The sequence below is a fragment of the Ciconia boyciana genome, chromosome 6, assembly GCF_034638445.1.
Source record: "Ciconia boyciana chromosome 6, ASM3463844v1, whole genome shotgun sequence".
Classification (NCBI taxonomy): domain Eukaryota; kingdom Metazoa; phylum Chordata; class Aves; order Ciconiiformes; family Ciconiidae; genus Ciconia; species Ciconia boyciana.
In genome coordinates, this window is record NC_132939.1 from 16,797,857 (window position 1) to 16,818,651 (window position 20,795).

Here is a 20,795-nt window from a genome sequence, read left to right on the forward strand (position 1 = left end):
ATCATACTTCTGACTTCAGAACTGCAGTGCTATAACCCGCCTGCCTATGACAGAACAAATTTGCTGCCCTCCAGGAACATACTCATAGCGTATTTGTGCAACACAACATCCCTGATCAGGGGTGTCAGAATTCTGAACACTGACTTTGGGTGTAAAATCAGTTACCAAGGAGTGAAGATGCCTTATTCTTAGAGCTTAATTTCAGTTTCATTTCTCAGTTTCTGGTTGAGGACAGTGTGGTGAAACACTACTTTTATTACCCTGTCAGACATATACAAAGGTGATCCTGACTCACTGACAATCAAACCATAAGAGTGAAGTTTTGCCATCTAGTACTCCCTGATAAAAACAGATTCTTACCATGCAACTCAGCAGAAAAGTTCTGCAGGTTTCTGAAGACATCCCTCTGGAGAAGTTTGGGGGTTTTTTTATAGCCATAGCATCTAATAAAGCTGCCACTAGAAAACAACTCCTTTTCCCAGCTTCTGGCTCCTTTTCTGGAATAGCAGCAACAAAAATGCCTACACCCTTGTGTCCAGATCATTTTCAGCAGAATTTTGTGTGCATTAAACAAGCCAAGCTGCAGGCGTGAAAGCAGGCTGCCAGAGGGGCTCCCAGCAACAGCATGCTCCTACAGAGCTGCAGTACTACTGTTACAACATGAGGAAAATCAACTCAGACATGCAAGCATTTAGGGGGACAGGATACAAAACAGTTCTTTCAACAATTTTTTTCTCCTTCTATATCTACACTTATCAGGCAGTAGGTTCAAAGAGGGGCCAGGGGGATAAGATAGTACAGGTCTGTTCAGTTCTGTGACTGAAAGAATGAAAAAATGCAATACCATTGTCAAAATTTTCCAACTCTGTTTTGGCACATCACATCTCAAAACCAGCCTGATGTAAAAATTTCAAGCATGTTTAACTCAAAAGCCCTTGACATCATCTAATGCACAGGCTATTTATCATAAATGGAGGTGCTTATTTTTGGACTTCACCTTGGAACAGGAAAGAATGACTGTTTTGTCAGCACCAGAAAAGTTTATAAATCCTGCCAAACATATCAATATTACATATTTCAAAGGTACCTTACATATACTGCAGAGATATCCACAACTCTCTGCAAAGTTCATTCAGCATTACAAAGAGATGTGCATACTTTGAACTCAGTGTGAAATCAGGTCACGTCGGTAGCCACCAAGACTTACCGTCTCTACATGCATAATTATTGGTTTTAAAGCTTTTAAATAACTAGTGCGATTTCTAATGTACTTTTTACATGTAAAAAAAAAATTAAACACTTTTTAAAAATATTTCTCCTTTGCCCATCCCACAGTTCTTACACACACAATGATACTACTAACTGCATTAACCCTCTGGAGCTCCAACAGCTACAGAGAATTTTGGAAAGTTTGCAAACCTGCAAGAGACATCCTTTGTAGTACTAGATTTTCTGTATGAAAAGATAGCAATTTTTCACTTTCTTACTTGCCCCAAACTTCTGTATTGCTGTTATACAGAAATTCTAATTAATAGGTATCATGGGGAATTACAGGTGCAATGGCAGGCTGCATTCATAGAAGTCCTTTTACACTGTCTTTGCCTTTTAACAATCTCAAACTTTTTGAAACACTTCAAACAATCTCACTCCATTGTGGCACCCTTTCACTGCCTTCAACTAAATTGATACGGCACCTTTCCAGCTACATGTGTAGGATATATCACTTCAGTGCTTAGAACTGTTCAGATTTCTAACTGGCTTCAGAGCACGTGACACCAGCAGTCACCATCTGTGCTACCAGCACTGAAAGAATCAACAACTAGGACTTCCCACACCTGGAAGTAGTGCTGACCCTGCTATGTCACTCCCAGAAAGTCTTAAATAAAGCAGTCTCCCTAGTCAAAACCACAGGATGGTATCTTCACCAGCAGTGAGCCACCCACCTCAATACTTTGCCGCTTCCTCTACACACACAGTAGTTAGTCACTTCTTCTGCCCACCCATGTTTCAACCAAAACACTACCAGACTTTTTTTTTTTTTAAAGCCTTCTATATACACTCAAAACATCAAAATCCTTCTCCTAAAGTTTTGCCACTGTTATGATACCTACAAACAGGGGAAAAAAAATTGGCAACACCACATGCTTCATGTCAACTGCACACCATGCTAAACGACAATGGTATTGTTTCCTTCCTGTGTCCTGCCTGCAAGCATCTCTATATACTTAACCTGTAAAGACTGTAAGAAATAGTATTTTTGTTTGCATCTGTGCACTAACAAGTCTAAAAAGATACTATTGTAGACCTCCTAAGCCACTGGGAGAACACAAATAAAAGACAACTTATTTTCAATTGTTACAGACTGAAAACTCAAGAAAATTAGATTCTTCTGTTCAACAGCAATGAGCTGTGTTATTTATCAGACTTGGGCTCCTTGGGCTTTATTTTGTAACCTTCCACAGCACTAATTCTATTCCAGTCAGACTTTCATACCACCGTTTGCAGAAGGTATCCAAACGCCCCCACAAAAGCACTTAACCTGCCATGAAAAACTATCAAGTGCACTTCCATTCCTTATCCTCTTCTGCAGGTGGAAACTACAAGGGAAGTAAATATCAGCTATACACCATGCATTAAGCCTTGAAAAGCCAAGGCAGCTTGTAGCAAAAGACTGGTGCTTTAGGTGATTTGCAAATGCACAGCTCTTCAAACCCCAGTGATTTCATCATGCCAAAACCAGACCGAGAAGTCATATGGTTTATAAGAACAGCAGCACTGCTGCTCTTACAAAGAATGGAAAAGGTTCCTTGCTGCTGTCTCGCAGATTTGAAATAAAAGTAAAATCTTGGGCTATGCGCTGTTTTTCCACAAAATTGATTGTGAGGCCTTTTATTCAAACCCAAAGTAGAAAGTCCAGGCATAAGTAGAAAAGAAATAAATGAAAAACAAAAGCCTTGTTTCTAGCACACTTGTTTGTGGATCAAGCTGACTTAACGTGTCCAGTGTAACTGAGGTGAAAAAAATTAGCTTTGTGTTTAAAGGTTCGCTTATACTACTCTGAGAAAGAATAAAAGGGAACTTCTTCAGACAAGCAAAGATTCTTAAAAAGAACTGCAGACAGCATACGTGATTCTAGATGACTAATACTGTAACTCAGAAGAAACACTCAAAAATTATTCTCATTAATCAGGACACTCTTTTCCAAGAAACATTTTAATTATGACAAAGTCACATCTGTGTCACCTCTAAACAACTCTGTCTCCTTTCAGTTTACTGTTTACCCTTGCAAAAGAACACAACATTGCAGACATCAGGTTTTTTAATTTTCTGAAGAGCAGAGACTCTGTTTTTAGTGAATTAATTTCAATAGCATATCTGTCACACAGACTGGGCATCTATTACTACTCAAAAGAAAACAGAGGACAGTGAGAAGGACATAGAATAAAAATTATTGTTATAAATTTAGAGCAAAACTGTCAGCGTAAATCAATACAACTGAATTTTATATGACCAAAGAGCAATTTATGCTAGAAAATGGCACATGACTAGAGAAACAGCAGAACAAACTCTGAAAATCAAATGACCATTTTAAGCATCCAGATCAAGGGCTCTGATTTTCAATGTATGGACAGTTAAACTGCAGAGCAGCTTCTCAACACATTTTCTACTTTGGGAACTTCGGAGTATAAAGAAAATAAGAACAAAGAGGAGAGAACAGCTAATTTTAGTGCTTCTGGTCTAAAACAAAATAACAACAAAGAACCACTGAACCACGAAGCAGTTTTTTTATAAGGTGCTACTTCAGTTACAATCTTCCTCTCCGCAAGCCAGTACTGGAAAGAAGATGCTAGCTTCTACCCTACCAGAGTAATACAAGCACCTTATTCTATCCAGAGGGGCACACTGAGAGCTCTGAACTGCTTACATAATGCCAAAATGTGTATCATAGATTACAGGAAAAAAACAGCATGATTTCTTTAATTTCCTTCTCTCTCATTGGTTGCCTTCCTAGTAAGAACCATCACTTCTGCAAACTGAACTTGATTTGAGCCTTGCCCAGTGCATTTTAACAAATAACCTGAAAACTCATCCCTCTGACAGCTTGTTATATTACAGCACTAGACTGAAGCATCATAATTCTGAATTTTGAGCACGTGTGGAAACAGTTTTGAGGACAGAAACAAGATCTTAGGATTACAGGATAAATCACATTCAATGGGACCTCATGAGGTTTCTAGTCCAACCTCCTGCTCACAGCCAAGTGAGCTACGAGATCTGACCACATTGCTTGGGCTTTATCCAGATATGTCTGTTCCATTCTGTAATAATGGAAATGGTACAACCACCCCGGGCAGCCTGTTCCACTGTTTGATTGTCCTCATGGTGAAAAAGGTTTTCCTTACATCAAGTCTGAACCTCACATTTTAATTTGTTTGTCCCTTTGTTTCTCGTCCTTCTGCCCAACTCCATCTTCTTTATGAACCTCCTTGTAGGTACTGGCAGGCTGCTACTACGTGCCCTTGAAACCTTCTCTTCTCCATGCTGAATAAGTGTAGTAAGATCTTAATTGTGAAATTTTCATCTATCAGTTTCAGTTAACAGTAAACAAGGTACTGAGACAGTTACCTCCTCAAAAAAAAAAAACCCAAAACTTTCAGCTTTTAAAACAAATATGCGGTCTTCAAAGAAACTGTAATCATCTCATGTGAGTGGACTTTTGAACTCTGATTTTTCTGAGGTAAGTTCCCTTTTCTGTAAGTATTTAGTCAGAACAACCCATCTCATGTTTCCAACATCATCAATACTACTCAAGGGCAGAACAAGTCTCCTACAATTTAAGGATGAATGGGTTGGTTTTGGTCATTGTTTCAAAATAAAGCCAATTCAGAAGAGAGGGCAAACATGGAAGTTTCTCTCCTGAGTGGCAAATTACTTCAATAAATTTGGGCAACCAAACAGAAAACTAGAACAGATAATGCTATGCTGCCTTCATACATGGCAGCTACAGCAACATTAAAATATACTGGGTTAGGTTCATAACATTGTTGTTAAAGTTCGCTCTTCTCTAAGGAGCTATGTGCTATTGCTCTGCAAACCTCCACAAGAACAAATTATGCTTTCCAAGCATTAAAGACACATTAACATGACATAGGTCATGGGAAATTCAAACTTCAAATACTTACTGAATCCAATAGATCAGAGACCAAATCAGTATTAGAACAAAGAAGAGGGTTACATTAACTAAAATAAAGCTCTCTGAAATGATTAAGTAATTTTTCAGTCAGTATGATAACACATATTCCAGTGGCTTAGATATCAGTGAAAGAGTCATTTAGACACAATTTCACTTTTAATCATTTACTGGAACACATAACCCTCTGTCCCAATTCCAGAAGATTTCTCAAATCCAATTAAAAAAAAAAAATTAATGTCAGCCTGAGCAGCCATTAGTAACCTACACCATACCACATGAACTGTAAGCTGCAACAAGACACACACAGCAATACAGCAGCACATTTTAAAACTGTATTCATTTTTTGTGTTCTTCAAATACATTAAAAAGAAGACTTGACAACAAACATTTACTTCTATCACCATTTCACTGACCATGTTATTAGCCAATTCATTCATTTGTCCCTAAGAGACAAAGCTAGTATGCTTATTCTTGCTCATAAGTAAATGTTTAATTCCTTAAAAACATTTGCATTGAGCTAAAATCTCTTACACTTAATCATCTTCAGCTTTACCTCACTTCTCAAATCACTAGGCCTAATCAAGCGTACTTTGCATAGCTGAATGTAAAACTGAATGTTTGTCAAATGACAACTAAAATATTGTTATCCAAAAACATTTTAGAAACTCAGTTGAAGCTACAACAATGTGTGAATCTAGCTTAAAAACCAGAGGGGTTTTTTTCATAGACAACATAGGGCTGCAAACTTTCTATTTCACTCTGGTATTAAAACCTGCTTCAGGTTTTCAAGATTTTTTAAAAACAAGATTTCAAGATATATTTAAAACAAAACAATTATTACAAGACTTTCAAGAAAAGCTTGCCTTAACACACGTACTCAGCCTCTCATAGATGATCACTATCATCACTACCTTAAATGAATCTCTGATATATATCTTTTATATTATTAGTTTATGACAGCCAGCAGAAACTGAACAATCATATGGCTTTAAAACATGGTGGACAACTCCACTGGATACTGTACAGCTCCCCTGACTTAAGTGCACCTCTCTACTTCAACACTGGACTTGACCCAGAAACTCTGCTGCATTTCAGGTGTCCAGTCAAGAGTACTATAGAGCTGTGTTGTCTGCAAACAAATATCAAAGGATTCTATACAGAAGATTTACTGTGAAGAGTTATACTACACATAGGAATGCTTGCTGGTTTTTTCCTTATCCCTTTTATTCTACTCTGTCCATCAGAGACCTAAGCGTTGCTGCTTGCTTCTATTTAACCATGTGGGTTTTACCCCTCTTTCTTTTGTCAGCTGTTTTCTTAAGATATGCTTTGAACTATGCTGCTGTTCCAAGACAGCTCACCTGCAAAGATTGTTTGAAAACCCTTCCTATTAGGACACGACTCAGGGCAGAAGGCAGGTGCATAACGCTATCCAATTTTAGCGTGGCAATGAGACAAGAGCAGCAGAATGAACAACAGATTCTTTGCAACTTCTAGATGGGAAAATGCAGTTGGGCTTACTGCATACTCGGCTAATAAAATAATTTTGTATAGTCATCTAAAACCACTGCTGCATTCCTTCTGCTCTCCCAGGATCATGCTGTTTGCCTTACTAAGATTGGCAATGTGCTGATCTTCAATTCTTCACACATCTCCATCCAGTAATGCCAGGCTTGAAGTGCCTTACAAAGACAGAAAGACAGGAGAGAAACATGGGTATTCTGCTACATGTAGCAGAGCTTATGCTTTGAGAAAGAGGTGCAGAATACAACTATTGACCACTAAGTCTTTTATTCATTTCAGCAACTCTGGTAGCAGAATCTGCCTGGGGGAAGTGGGGGAAGTGTGCTGCTACATTGCCAGAGGAAGGAAAAGATTATTTAAATATCAGGCAGGTCAGCTCTAAAACTCAGTTGAAAAGGTTGACACTGATCCAGGGGAAATAAAGCGCTACTTGCATCTCACCTTGATGTATTGCCCTTAGCTGAAAAAAGGATGAATAAAAAGCCATACCTTCAGGTTTCTGCAGTATAGAAGTTTCTTCTCTCCAAAAGCAGGAGGATGTATAGTATACAGAAAAAAGTGTCCTTGAGACAGTGACTGGCAGGCCTGAATGCCATCCCGCAGAAGGTCCAAACAGACTGTAGACCTTAAAGAATTTTCAAATGCCAAGGACACCTGCTTACAGACACTTGAACACTCCTTTTCCCCAAAGTTTGGAAAAAGCCTTTTCTCTGAGAAATAACGTATTGAAGTATCCAAAAGTTTATGACCAAACACACATTTTAAAAAAGGTAACAAAGCTGTCTCTGCAGATCATCTCTCACAGGTGCAGGTCCAGCACTATAACAAATGTGAACAGTGTGACAGGCTTGTTTAGGCGTGCAGTGCTGGCTTCCCAGCAGCCACACCAGATGGCTCTCAGTAGGGCTACACAAGAACAACTCTCTTGGGCAAGAGAGCAAGAGAAACAGGGGAAAAAACACAGAAGCAAAATATCTCACAAGGAAGTTTCAGCTAAGGCATGTGAAATGATTATGATCCTGGCATGAGAGATCTTTGCTACATAAATTGCGAGTGAAAGCAAATTACCTGAACTGTTGGGAGGTGCAACTCAGACAAATGTAACAACCATGGGTTTTCTAATACCAGTTCTCTAAAACCAAAGTATTCCTCTTCAATTATACCTAGGTATAACTAAATTACATGTAACAACACAAGCACAACACCTGTATTTTTACTACTTCTGACATCTCTGTCTTACCATTAATTTAATTAAAAATTACTAAGTGAATGACATTAAAATAGCCTCATTGAAGAGCAAATCTAGAATTCATAGATGCATTTTTCTTAGCTCAAACATAAAACTAATTTAGTGTCACCACCCCAAGTGTTTCAATGTTTTTGGTTCATTTTCTCCCTGAGTATCAGCCAACATATAGTATTGAATACAAAAGAAAATAAGAAAGGTAGATGGAATCTAAGCATGAGTATTATTTGGTATATTATATATATTTCTCTCAATAAGTGTATAAGCATGCAATACAGGTTCATCACAGTGAATCACATTTATCTAACATGAATAAAAGGACTTCAGAATTTGGTCCTGATTTCTCAAACTGTCCAAATTGAGTGCTTAGCTCCATAATAACAAAAGAAGAGAAAGCAAAATGTTTTAGTCACAGGACTCAAAGAGAAAGGACATGGAGTCTCACTGAATGGGAAGAGATGTTTCTGAAGCATGTCACCTGTTGCCAAAAAGATAATAAGCAGCAGCATAATTTGAAATCCCTGTAGTAACACAGGTAACTAAAAGAAGCTGTCAGTAAGTAAAGTGTAAGGAGGACAGTACAGGCAAAAAAAAGTTGAAAGAGCAACCTGGAATGTATATTTAATTTCAGCAGTGGTACATCAGTAGTCCCTCACGTACTTAGCACTACTAAATTTGAAGTCCTCAGATAAAATGACTTTATTAGAATTCTCTCTGGCATGGCATGCTGAGCACAAACTCAACATAAGTGAAAACACTCTTTTCTCACTGCCTTTCTGCCCATCTGACCGAAAATGGAGGCCTCACACGCAAAACCAGTCATCCTTGAAGACCCTGAATACTGTCAGTCTTAGTGCACTCCTAACTCAACTGGCCACAAGACATTGTAGATGTCTCCATGTACCATGCAGAAAAGCAAAACAGGATACTATACTGTCCTAGTTTGTTGAAGAGGTGGAGGTGGGACACATTCTCTCTCAAACATAAGACATTAAATTCACATAATATCCTATTTCATATTTCTGAACAGGTTCTCAGCTAAGCTAAAACAACTGTATCTTAAGATGATTAAATAACATCACCATAATACACAAATACCATCTTAATCTTTTTAAGTAAAAAGACACAATGATTTGCTTTTCATGCCCCTCCAAGCAGTCTGTGTTTCAGACTTGATGTGGCAAGGAAAACCAGAGACAGCAAATTAATCCTGTAAGACTTAATGCAAACTGCTGAACCAAAAGACAGCCTTCTATTACTCTGTTCCAAGTATTCTCTCATTTTCTGAAGCTGCAAATCTCAACATTATGTTCTGCTTAGGAGATTTCAGTCTAACATCTAAACTGAACACAAAACAGCTCCATGGAAAGTTTTACACCTGACCATGTAAATGCATTTCTACATGTCTCTACATTTTTTGTCGCCTCAATTCTGTGTAATAGAGGTCCCAGATACAAATACTGAGTAGAATCAGCAGTACCAAAGAGGAAGAAGTCTTAGAGATATGCAATTAAACTTAAAAAGTGACTGGCATCACAGATTTCCATTTTCTCATTTGTTTAAGGTTACGTCTATTTCCACATGATATAATAACCATGAAATAATATTTTGTATTCTTTTAAAACAGAATTAAGAATCAAACCACAACAGGTGCCATGAAACAGCAAAAGAGAAGATTGTGAATTTTTGTTTTCTGAAGACTGACAACATCCCCGCCCACCACAACCTGTGACTCGCATTCCCAATGAAAACCTTAGATTCACTGTGAAACAAAAATCAATCTGCGTGTTCTTAAGAAACTGGCACACAGTTTCAAAGTAATCCTTTCAAACATGACAAATTTAAATTTTCAAAAGACAAGCTGACACCTACTAGCTCAAGATAAGATCACTGATAATAAGATTTATGCTCTCAAATACCCATATCAGTGTTGGAAATAATGATTGTTTTCATAAATGTTCTCCTTGTCCAACAATCCACTCAAGAACATGAAACAAAAGGTAGGATCAAATACGGGCTTTGGACCTGAATCAGTTCTTCATACAAGTACTCAAGACAGACCACTTGAGGTGAAAAGATTGTCTTTTGCCAACTTCTCTAAATATAAGATGCTGAGAAACAGATTCGCCTCAGAAATCCACAGCAGAATCCCTTGATATATCATGTACTGTATCAAGCAAGGTGGTATCAGAGCAACCAATGATACAGTGCATGAAACCTGTGTATTTGACCAAGCTGCTAGCAGCCAACATGGGAAGTTACTGTAATGCTTTCCAGACTTCAATTTAGAAACACTTCTACCACTTCTACCTTTGTGCAGGCCCCAAAGTACCTTCACTAGCTATGGCTGTATGCTAAACTGCAAATTGGACCAAATTTTTAAGAAGCTGATTTTGCAGAGCTTATATATATAATGACAATCACAGAAGATGAGGAATCAAGATGATACCTCTGTTCTCCAGCAAACACATTCATCTCACTTGTATTTCTCATCTACTGAGTTTTCAAGGCATTCTGATAGCATGAAAGCAACTACAGAACACTGCACACCAGTCTGATGTGTTGAACTTACCACACCAGGTACAACAGCTGCACCCAAACTATTATTTTCCCCCCAGGGAAGGGCTAGTGGCAGGACTTATAAGCTCACATAATGCCACAAACATTGCTTGATCTCAGCAGGCTTGTATGCAGCCAGGTGAAAAACTTCTGCTCACATGGTATCGTGGCAGCCTCAATGATCCAACCAACTGAGCAAACTGGAAAGGCTTCAGTGATGTGCACTGGAGGAGAAGAGCCACCTCGCTATATGGTTTTCATGGAAGAAGTACATTTAAACCAAGAATATGAAATATACACAATAATTAAAAACCCTATAGTGCTTTCTATCTCGCTTCCTGTTCCGATTTCCTCACAAAATTCAGAAAAATTCTTGTAACTGTGCTCCCAAAAGTCACAAAGTTTTTTTTATAATTGCAAGCAAATTATTGTCTAAATTTTTTATAAATACACAAATATTTGCTCTAAAAGTGGGTGCTCCTTTTTTCATTTTAACTGCATGACCGCAGTGAGTAATGCATCTGTAGGAAAACCAGGATGCCTTCATCTTTTCTATGTAGTGTTTAAAGCCTAAAGAGGGAGCAGCAGCAGATCAAGAAGTCAAAGGAAAAAAAAAACAAACAAACCACAAAACACACCACAATCAATTCACGGTTTGTTATTTCTGGAATTTACTTTTGTGCGTTTAAGTCATAAACCCTTTCCCAAAACTACCGAAGAAGAAGGGTTTGCCTCCCCCCCCCAAAAAAAAAAATCCAAAAACACACACACAAGAAATCAAAATAGGGGACCAAACAGAGAAGACACAAGAAGGGAATAAGATTCAAGAATTAAAAACCATATCCTATGCTTGCATCTGTACAGAGAAGAACTTACAAACACAAAGTACTACATCTTGGCATATACAAAAGCAATAAAGGAATTGCATAGTTATATACACCTGCAATGTATCTTGTCATAGCACTTAATCAAATGTTAGACACCATAATACCTCTGTCTGGACTAAAGTGGCTGAAATCTGTTAGATGAAGTTTGTTAGGTGGCTTTCATTCCTTCCCTCCCATAATCTCTTGTGAGGTCTAGCAGAGCCTGGCTTTTTTTTTTTTTTTCTTTTTTCCCTTCTCTTTCTATAGAAATAAACCAGGTCTCAGATTTTCAAGGCCTTGAATGGGTTCACACTTTCAAAGTGTGAAATCAACTAACAGTGGAGGCTGCAGATAAACCTTGGCAACTTAAAAAAGCTGAGCTGGACAGAAGGGAATTCCACTGAAGCAATTACCAGTAGGAAAACTGGCTATTTAATGCTTGTTAATTTAACACTTAAGAGCACAAACATTATGCCAAACAATGTTCTGGAAAAACAAACACATCTAAGAACTCCCTTGCTGGCTCCCTAAGCACTTGTTACCAAGGAAGGGATTGTTTACATTAGCTCTACACCTGGGAAGAGAAGGAGGAACGGAAAAATGGGAGCTAAAGTAGCAAAATGTAGGAGGTGGCATTTTCAGAACTATACCTCTAAGGAACTATCAATTTTTTTTTCTCCCTGATAATGAAATAAAAAAAATTCTTTACAAAGTTTTTATTTGCTTTTTCTATGATTAAAAAAAAAACCTGCAAGGCATCAACAGGAGCATAGGTTTTAGCAATCTTTGCTGGTATCTGATTACATGCGATATCCACTGAACTTAGAGACCTCAGCAATCAACTGCCAGGAGACTAAGAATAAACCCTTAGGCAGGTTTTAAAACAGGAGACAGTTTAGCATTTTTCTTCTCACAGGATTAGATGCATCATTTTTACTTTTCCTTCTCCTTCCTCCTCCTCCTTTCACAAACAAGTTCTGTTGGTTGAATTCTGCAGCAAAGGCACAGGCTATATTAGACCACGTAAAAACCACACACAGAGTTCAGAGGTAGCTTCTGCCTTTGACAACTTCAGTTTAAATTAGAGGCAAGGCAGCCAACAGGCAAAAGAGATGAGCCACCAGGCGGGAGGACAAACAGGTACCTGTCATTTAGCAGGCTACCCAGTAAACCAGTCTTTGAAACTTGCTGTGTGCCATGGCATATCAACAACTTTAAGCATCACAGCAGAAACATGAGTTTCTCCCTTCTGTGAATCTTTTGTTGAACAGTAGCTTTACAATGACTTACAACATAAGTACAAAGGCCAGAAAGACTGGCACGGCTCACAGCTTAAATGACTCACTGATAAGTGAAAGCTGGAAACATCAGACAAATGAAAACAAACACCATCACCAGCGTAGAAGTACAAGCATAACCCAAGTTCAAACCAAATCCAAAATCCTTAAATTAAAAACAGGGAGAAGCAGTCTGTGTGCTGGCCAGAACAGCACTGCCTCGGTAAGTTTATGGCCGCACAGTGACAAGTGAGTTTGACAGGACCAATGGAACAACTCAATAAACAGGTAGAGTTGGAACCACTAAGATCTCTCCCATCTCATTTATCTGTAATACACTACCCAGTAACCCAGCATATTTTCCAGCTATATAACGCATACTATCTATTAAGGAGTAACTTTTCAGAAGTAATACTCTTCTTAAGAAAAGGAGACAGAAAAACAGTTAAGAACTAATGAAGTCACTTCTACCAATACAAAAAAGTAAACAATTAAAGAGAGTGTTCCATCAAATTCCTATGAGGGTAACTTAAATGATATATTGCTCCTTGACTATTTTTCTCCCCACCCCCACCCCTTTTTTTTTTTAAATGATTCCACTGTTACAGAACCAGCCAATAAAATTCATCAACACAACAGAAAAAAGAAACCTAAGAACATAAGTAGCATTTACACCAGAAGTTTCTTGACGTAAAGTTGTGGGGTCAGGCAGGTAAGACAGACTTAATCTAACCCCAAATCATCATTTTTGCATTATTTTTCCATCCACAAAAGGAGGTATGGATGAGATTTCTTTGCAGAGAACACACTAAATTGATAGCTTTGTTCCAGTTCACTACAGCTTCTTATTGATTTTCTCTCGTTTTAGCCTACATTGATTTGTTAATCCCTTCTCTGTAACAGTTCTAATGACAAATTGAGAATGAAAAACTGCATGCTTTAGGGCCTTTTCCACCAAACTCTTGCTTCAAACCATATTTTCACTTGGATTTGGAACATGTACATGCACATACTCTGGGTTAGACCTGACTCACCTCAAACTAGGATGGATACTTTTTACACTGAAACTTTTCTGTTTAGGGTCTTCATGGATGAACAAAGCAACTGAACCAATGTCAGAACCAGTGAGGCAGAACTGGATTTCTGCACTAACAGTTGTCACCTCCCAAGGTTGCTGCTCACAGAGGCTTTGTCTTAACACCAAGTGCATTTTTTAAGCAATTTTACAGCACTCCCCATGGTTGGTTAGCAGGTATTAACTGCATCATGCATGTGAATGGCACTGGTGAAGGCTCATGGCTTTTGTTGGTGCAAAGAAATACTTCAGAGGAGCAACGAGCTGGGTCTCAAGTTGTCTCTGAGCTCAGAGTGAGATGCAGTCATGGTGCACTGTTATTAGAACAATCCATGCAGAAGGATGGGACCCAGTCAGTATTTTTAATTTAAGGAGTATAGTATGAGCATATGCAGGTCAGAGTTACAAACAAGATAACTAAGATTAGTCATTTTGCTACTAATAGGCTCATTAAATACAGCTGCCAATTTGGTCTCATTGTTAGGACTACACTACTGACAGCTCATGCACGTCTGCACAAGCCATGGCTACTGCTGCAAGTAGTTTTAGTCTCTTTCCATTTCCCTGATACCTCCAAGTGAGGTATTCATTTGGAATTCTAACTGCAACACGCTAGCAAATGGAAAATTAATTTATGAATTATGAAGATTAAGGCTTCGCCCACACTCACATTTGTAACACCTCAGTCATCACATGCTGGGTGAGTCTCCAACTCTTGATTTGATCCCATGTCAGTCCTCCCCTACTTCACCCCAAACTGTAGGCAAATCAACCCCTCACGGTCTCCAACACAGATTACAAAGCAGCAGGCTGCCACCTCAGTGCTACAGGACAACCCCAACAGAGCAATTTTGGTCATTTTAAACCAACACTCATCTGCAAAAACGACAATTGGAAAATCTCTAGTTTGTCCTCACACAGCATATGCTCTCTGGCATACAAAGGCAGTGCAGGAGTTCTCCTTTGCCATTCGCTTGGTGTGAATTTGATTTCCCATCTCCCTTTCTGCAATGCTAATTGCAGAGAAATTGGTACAGGTGATGGGAAGCATGGTGCTGGGAACAATTATCATCTCCTCTTTGCTTTCCAAAAATTACACACCTAGAGTTGGTGATCTAGGCTGGGCTTCTAACCACAAGCAGAAGAGGAAAGCAAAGCTCCTCATCCTGTCACCTACTGTTAAGTAGCTTCACTTCACTTCACCAAATTATTTACGGTAAAATTGCAACTAGGTTACAGTTTTCATGGAGCAAACTAATATTTCCAGAGTAACCTCCGTTGCCTAACACACTGGTATCCCTAACTTCCAGAAATGACTTTGCTATGAGTGTTAAATGTCTCTCTACCAAGGCCATAAGATATTCTTTACAAACCACTGTCATGTCTTAATGGGATAAGAAAAGCACAGAATAAATGGGATGGCTACCTAGCCAAAAAGTTGCATTTGAATTTCAGCAGTTTGATACTGCTCTCAATTTCCTGCTAGAATGACAGGGAGCACCAATTGACCTAAGAAGTAAATCCTGTTTCCTCATTTCCTGTGATACAACTGTAAACTCCTCTCAATCTTCTTGCAGTGTTGCCAAGGTTAGTGTTGTTCTCCTATACAGGGCATGTTCTCTTACATGCCCTCTGTAGGAGAATAACACATTCTCCTACACAGGGCATGCAGATCACACAAACACACCTAATCTAACACAGACTTTGTACTTCATATGCAGACTGCAGTTTCATTCTTTTGATGCATCCTGTTTGGGTTTTTTCCCCCTAATGATAATTTCAACAATTTGGTCTTTATTTTCATCCTTAATTGCAACTTTTCATTTGCACAGTGAGTTGCACTCAGAACCCACTTCTCCATAGCCTTTATTTTCCGTTATTGTCACTTAAAATGAATTGATAAGCCAAGAACTTGATTTCCACTCTTGCAAGAATATTAAAGGGACCATCTCTACATTACCATTTTTATCACTACATCTCTAAAACATCGTAACAAAACCAACCTGCACCAATCAAGGAAAATTCAACAATGCCATTTCTCAAAGGACATAGATCAAGACCAACTTGTAAAAGACAACAATTCATGACAAAAAACACCCCCACCACTGCACTACTTGCTTACCAAGTGAGAAACTCCACATCACTTCAACTTAAGAATGAGGATAATTTAATTAATTGGTCCAGAAGGACCTCACAAACCCTTCAGTAAAAGATAAGCTGGCCTTTACCTCTCCTTCTGTGAGGGTCTCTGCTGATGAAGAATCACTAGATGGACAGATCTAACAGTATTAAACAAACATCCAGGGAAAGCAACATACACTAACTGAAACATAACACAAGTAGTAATCTGACCCGTCTGGAGCATGCAGATATCAACTAACTTTCCCTTCTAGTGATATCACAAGAGAAAGCTTAATGAGTAAAGGGCTGGAGTGGAATATGTAGCACCTAGGTTCTCTTCTCAGCTTTCCAGCTGACTTGCTGTTGCACCTGAAGTCATGTCATTTCTCTATTTTGACTCCCATCCCCTGCTTGTTTTCATTATTAGCTGTAAGTATTGCAAAGTAAGAATCACTTTTTACTATGAATTTTTCCAGGGCCCACATCTGTTTCTTTGCAGACTTTTCTGCATTTACCTCCTTCCCTAACACCCAAAGTGGTTTGTTTTTTTTTTAAGTATCTTATTGGATGAGTTACTACACATATATTCTCAAACTCTGAGCAGTAAAATCTGGTTTAGGAAAGTTCAATTTGTTGTTTCTCTCCCACAAAAATATAAACCTCTTGTTTTGACCATTTGACCATAAAGAACATAGCCACAAATATTTACAGTACCAAGTCAAACAACTAAGCATACAAAAGCCATGCACACAGCACAGAGATGATGTATATGTAACACTATCAGGTCATTTAATACACTTTAAAGCCTCAACTACAGCTTTACTCAGAGAGGCCTCTAACAATTTTCACTGAGAAGTCAAAAAATACAAAAACAGTTGTCATTTTTTGTATAACCAAAAGGTTCCATTTTCAATATTATTGTGTCTATATGTTAAGGTAATAACAATGCTTATACATTAACCTAGTCATATAATAATCAACCAATTAATTATCATCATAGCAGATATCTTAGAATCGTCTTGTAGGTAGATGCTTAATATTTTGCAACATGAATGGAGGGAAAAAAGGAAAAAAACAAGAATATACTAAAAACAAAGCCATCTTTCAAATAGTTAAACAAAAATGACACATTACTGCAATTGCCACTGAAAAGAGTGGCAATAAACTTTGACTGCAAAGGGCCATGAGATGTGTGTATTCATGATGGCATTCCCTGAAGAAAGGAACCATACGAAGGATCCAAACCAATCTGTATTGCACAGGATGAACGTACACACACTGGGACGAATGTACACACTGGAATTATGGACCACAGTAGGATCAGGACAAACACAGCAGGTACAGGTTGCCACAAGTCCATCGGCTATTTTCACTCCCTGACACAAGTGGCCTCTACATTCACCATCAAGATTTAAGTTGGATGATGATAAAACTGAGGAGGGAATTAAGCCCAAGAAAACACATACCCAAATGTGACAGTGTGACACAGAATTTTTTTTTAATTTCTTAACTGAAATTTCAGATCTCTCTTCTCAGAAAACTGTAATCTAGCATAGCTTGCTTTCATTAGAGAAAGGGTATGATGAAAACATGGCTCCGTGTGAACAGTGCTGCATATCCAAAATGACTATAGCCCTTCCTTCCATCCAGTTAAGCAAGAAACATTCAGCACTGCACAATGACTTCTCACTTGTTTATTGCTGCAGCAAATGTTTGCTGCAATGTGAATGACATGCTGAACATACCACAAACAGTAAAACGATAGCTATTAAAACCAAAAATATCAAACGGACTGGAAAAGCATTTTGACAAGGAGGAAACATTAAACCAGGTCTTTGTAGCATTTGCTAAATACAGAGGCTCATCATATTTCAGGCTATTTGTATTTAATCGTCCTTTCATCTGAAGAGCGGTGGATATGAATGCACGTCAGGCAGCAGATGAGTCAGATGTTCTGAAGAGGTTCAATCAAGGACGCCCCACAACACAAGAGCACTGCATGCATAAAGTCTCGCACAACTGGCTTCGGCTACAGCCTGAAGTTTCTTTTCAGTGCCTCATCCTACTCCGTGGTGGTTATGCACCAAAGCACTGAGAAGGAAATAATAAATAGACCTGCAGTTGCATAATTCAAAAAGTTTAAACACATGAGACTCCAGGAATCTGATGTCCACACGTTCTTTTAAAGGTGCCAGGAAGACATACTCAGATTAGTAGATAATTATCTAAAACTCAGGCTTTTGTTCTTCCATTGTTTCACTTCAAAGAAAAAAAAAGTGCTCATATTTCTCAAGGTCAATGCTTCCAAATGAGTTTGTCAGATGAAGTCAAACTCACAATAGAATAGGTCACTCGCAACTCTTCAAAAATCAGGTTTTGGAGTAGTAGACAGACACAGACATTGTAACAATTTCAGCACAAAGAAAGAAGAATCCCTGGTCTTTGCTGGAGGAAGCAGGTAAGCCATGGGCATGGAGACAAGGAGCAGCACAGGAGGTTAAATCTACTGCACTGTCCTTGAGGTAAACCAGTGTGCCTTTTATACTGTCCTCTAATCCCTAGATTAGTTTCTCCATTTTGGTTTTAAAAATATTAACTGAAGTGCAGAGCCAATCAGCAGACCACAACTTTGCCAAAAATTCAGTTGAATCATTAAAAATTATTTATAAAAATAGATCATGGATAAAAATCATTAGTTGTAATCCTCAACTGTTAAACTGGCTCTCTGCATTAAACATGCAAACTGGAATTGTTAATTCAAGGTAAACATGGAAAAGAACTCATCTTCTCTATATTCCTTTTAATTCAGCTCTCAAATCAAATCATCTCCATACTACAACAAATGGAAAAAGGGATAGCTTGTGTGTAAACAAAAACCAGCTCACACTCTACCTAACCTACATACTGCAATTTAATGCATTTTTAACTATACATTCTAGCTCTGGCATTATTTTGTAATCTTGAAATGAAGCAATTTAGGCTCTTATTATCTGCTTTTTCCTTTTCTCATCAACACAGCTCCTCTTAAGGTACAAATGATGCTAGCTCTTGATCACGCTCTTCTTAAATCATCCTCATGCTGTTAGCTCTGCAAAGAATGATGCCTGCTCCAGAACACTGCCATTGCTAATCACTCAAATCAGGTCTCTCATAGGTCTATAAGGAGGAACAGCGCTGAGGGCAGCAGAATGAAGATGGGATTGTTTTTCTCTTCCTTTTCAAGGAAGGTATGTGAATGAGCCCCTTTCCTTCACCTTCATGGATCACTCATCCTGCCAAGCCTAAGTTGCCCTGGGCAAAAGCTATGGCTGCCTTGGCTTTGTATTGTATGAGAAACGACAGAAGTACATACTTGAGGCATGGCCCAAAGCACAAATGAAAAACAGTGCGAAACAGATTCAACAATGGTGTTCTCTATAGCTATCTACTGACAAAAGCAGGGACACCCATCTCAAAAAGGGGTAAGAAAGCTGTTTAGTCAGTGCAGTCAACACTGACTAAACAAATTATTCATTACTGCAGCATCCTGGGCTCTGAAGCTCCACTTCACACCTGTGAGTCCAGACATTCACAGAACACCGATGATGGGAAAGGGCAGAGGCTGACTCTTCTAACCAAAGCCTCACCATGGGAGACTACCAGGAGGCGGAGCTGCAGTACGTACATTGCAGCTGAAGCTATCAACCTGTACTTACCCTTTGCATTTTGACTGCCAGCTACCCCACAGGGAGATGCAAACCTTTTGACTGGGTTATCTGCCCAGTTGGGACCTGCACCTTGCCTGCCAACAGGCCAATTGCCATATGCTGCCTCTCAGCCACTAAAATGCCAAGAAAATGGCTTGTGAGCAGTACAGGTTGCATGTTGTGTCAGACTACAGCAAACAACTTGAGTAAAGTTTTGTTTCTGATCAACTTTATGCTTGAGGATAAATCATTTTGTATCAAATCAGCCATATGAAAAGAAAGCCTCCAATATCACTCAAGGTTGTTATAAGGTAGAGGAATATTCTAGAAGCTGCAGTATTATTAATCAGCTAGAGAAAGGCCATTGGCTAAACTGTTACAGAGGGTTTCAGACAAAAGTAGCGCTGCAACTGGGCAGGGTCCCAGCTCATCTGCTAGGCTGTACTGCAGGTGCAACTATCTTCTGCACACATTGATATCTGAGAGAACTTAGCATCTTCTGTTAATAGTAACTCTGGTTCCACCAAGGAAAAAATCAGTTTCTGAATGCAAAAGCCTTTTAAGAAATTTGAAATAATTGAATCATATTAACTTCTGAGCTTCCAGGAAGAGCTGCAAGGCCTTGTGCTGAAGCATTTGAAAAGGTTCTATTAGGAAATTGTTCTGATTATTTTAATAAAAACAAACAAACAAACAAAAAACACAAACTGGGAAAAAATGGTGATTTTCTTCTTTACCTGAGATGCTCCATTTAGGCAAGGCACTGAAACAGGGATGTTACACAACAGCTCCAAGCATTGTTCAGATGCAATGCACTCCTCCTGCCCATCAGGAACCACTGCGTGCCTTCCAAGTTGCCCATAGTCCACTCTGCCCCAGGTGAATACTTTCCCAGTTTCTAAACATGAAACACATTTCAAGATTACTTATTCACTAGGTTCCTGGAACATCGGGATATCAATTCAAAATGAGAACACCACTTCTTAATGCATCTTATCTAAAGCTTCAAAAACCTAGTGAAAACTTACTTCTAGGAGCAGAAGAAAAAAAATATTAAAAACTATCTAAAGACATATTATTATGTACTTCTATGCAGTTACTCAAACTTCATTAACTTGTTTTCTAGCAGAATAAGATCTGTGGGGTGGCCTGAGCTATAAACGAAACCATGTCAGTAAAGCTGCATAACCTGGACATTCTGCAAACAATATATACGCTTTGGTTATACAAAGGATATCTGTGTAGCT

General features: G+C 38.6%; 1 protein-coding gene across 1 annotated transcript in view; it reads right to left on the minus strand.

The window, feature by feature from the left end:
• Positions 1 to 20,795, minus strand: part of SERGEF (secretion regulating guanine nucleotide exchange factor) — a 161,957-nt gene that overhangs the window by 103,762 nt on the left and 37,400 nt on the right. Inside the window, 1 exon segment of the mRNA XM_072864383.1 lies at positions 20,286 to 20,446. Coding sequence (XP_072720484.1) covers positions 20,286 to 20,446 — 161 coding nt within the window.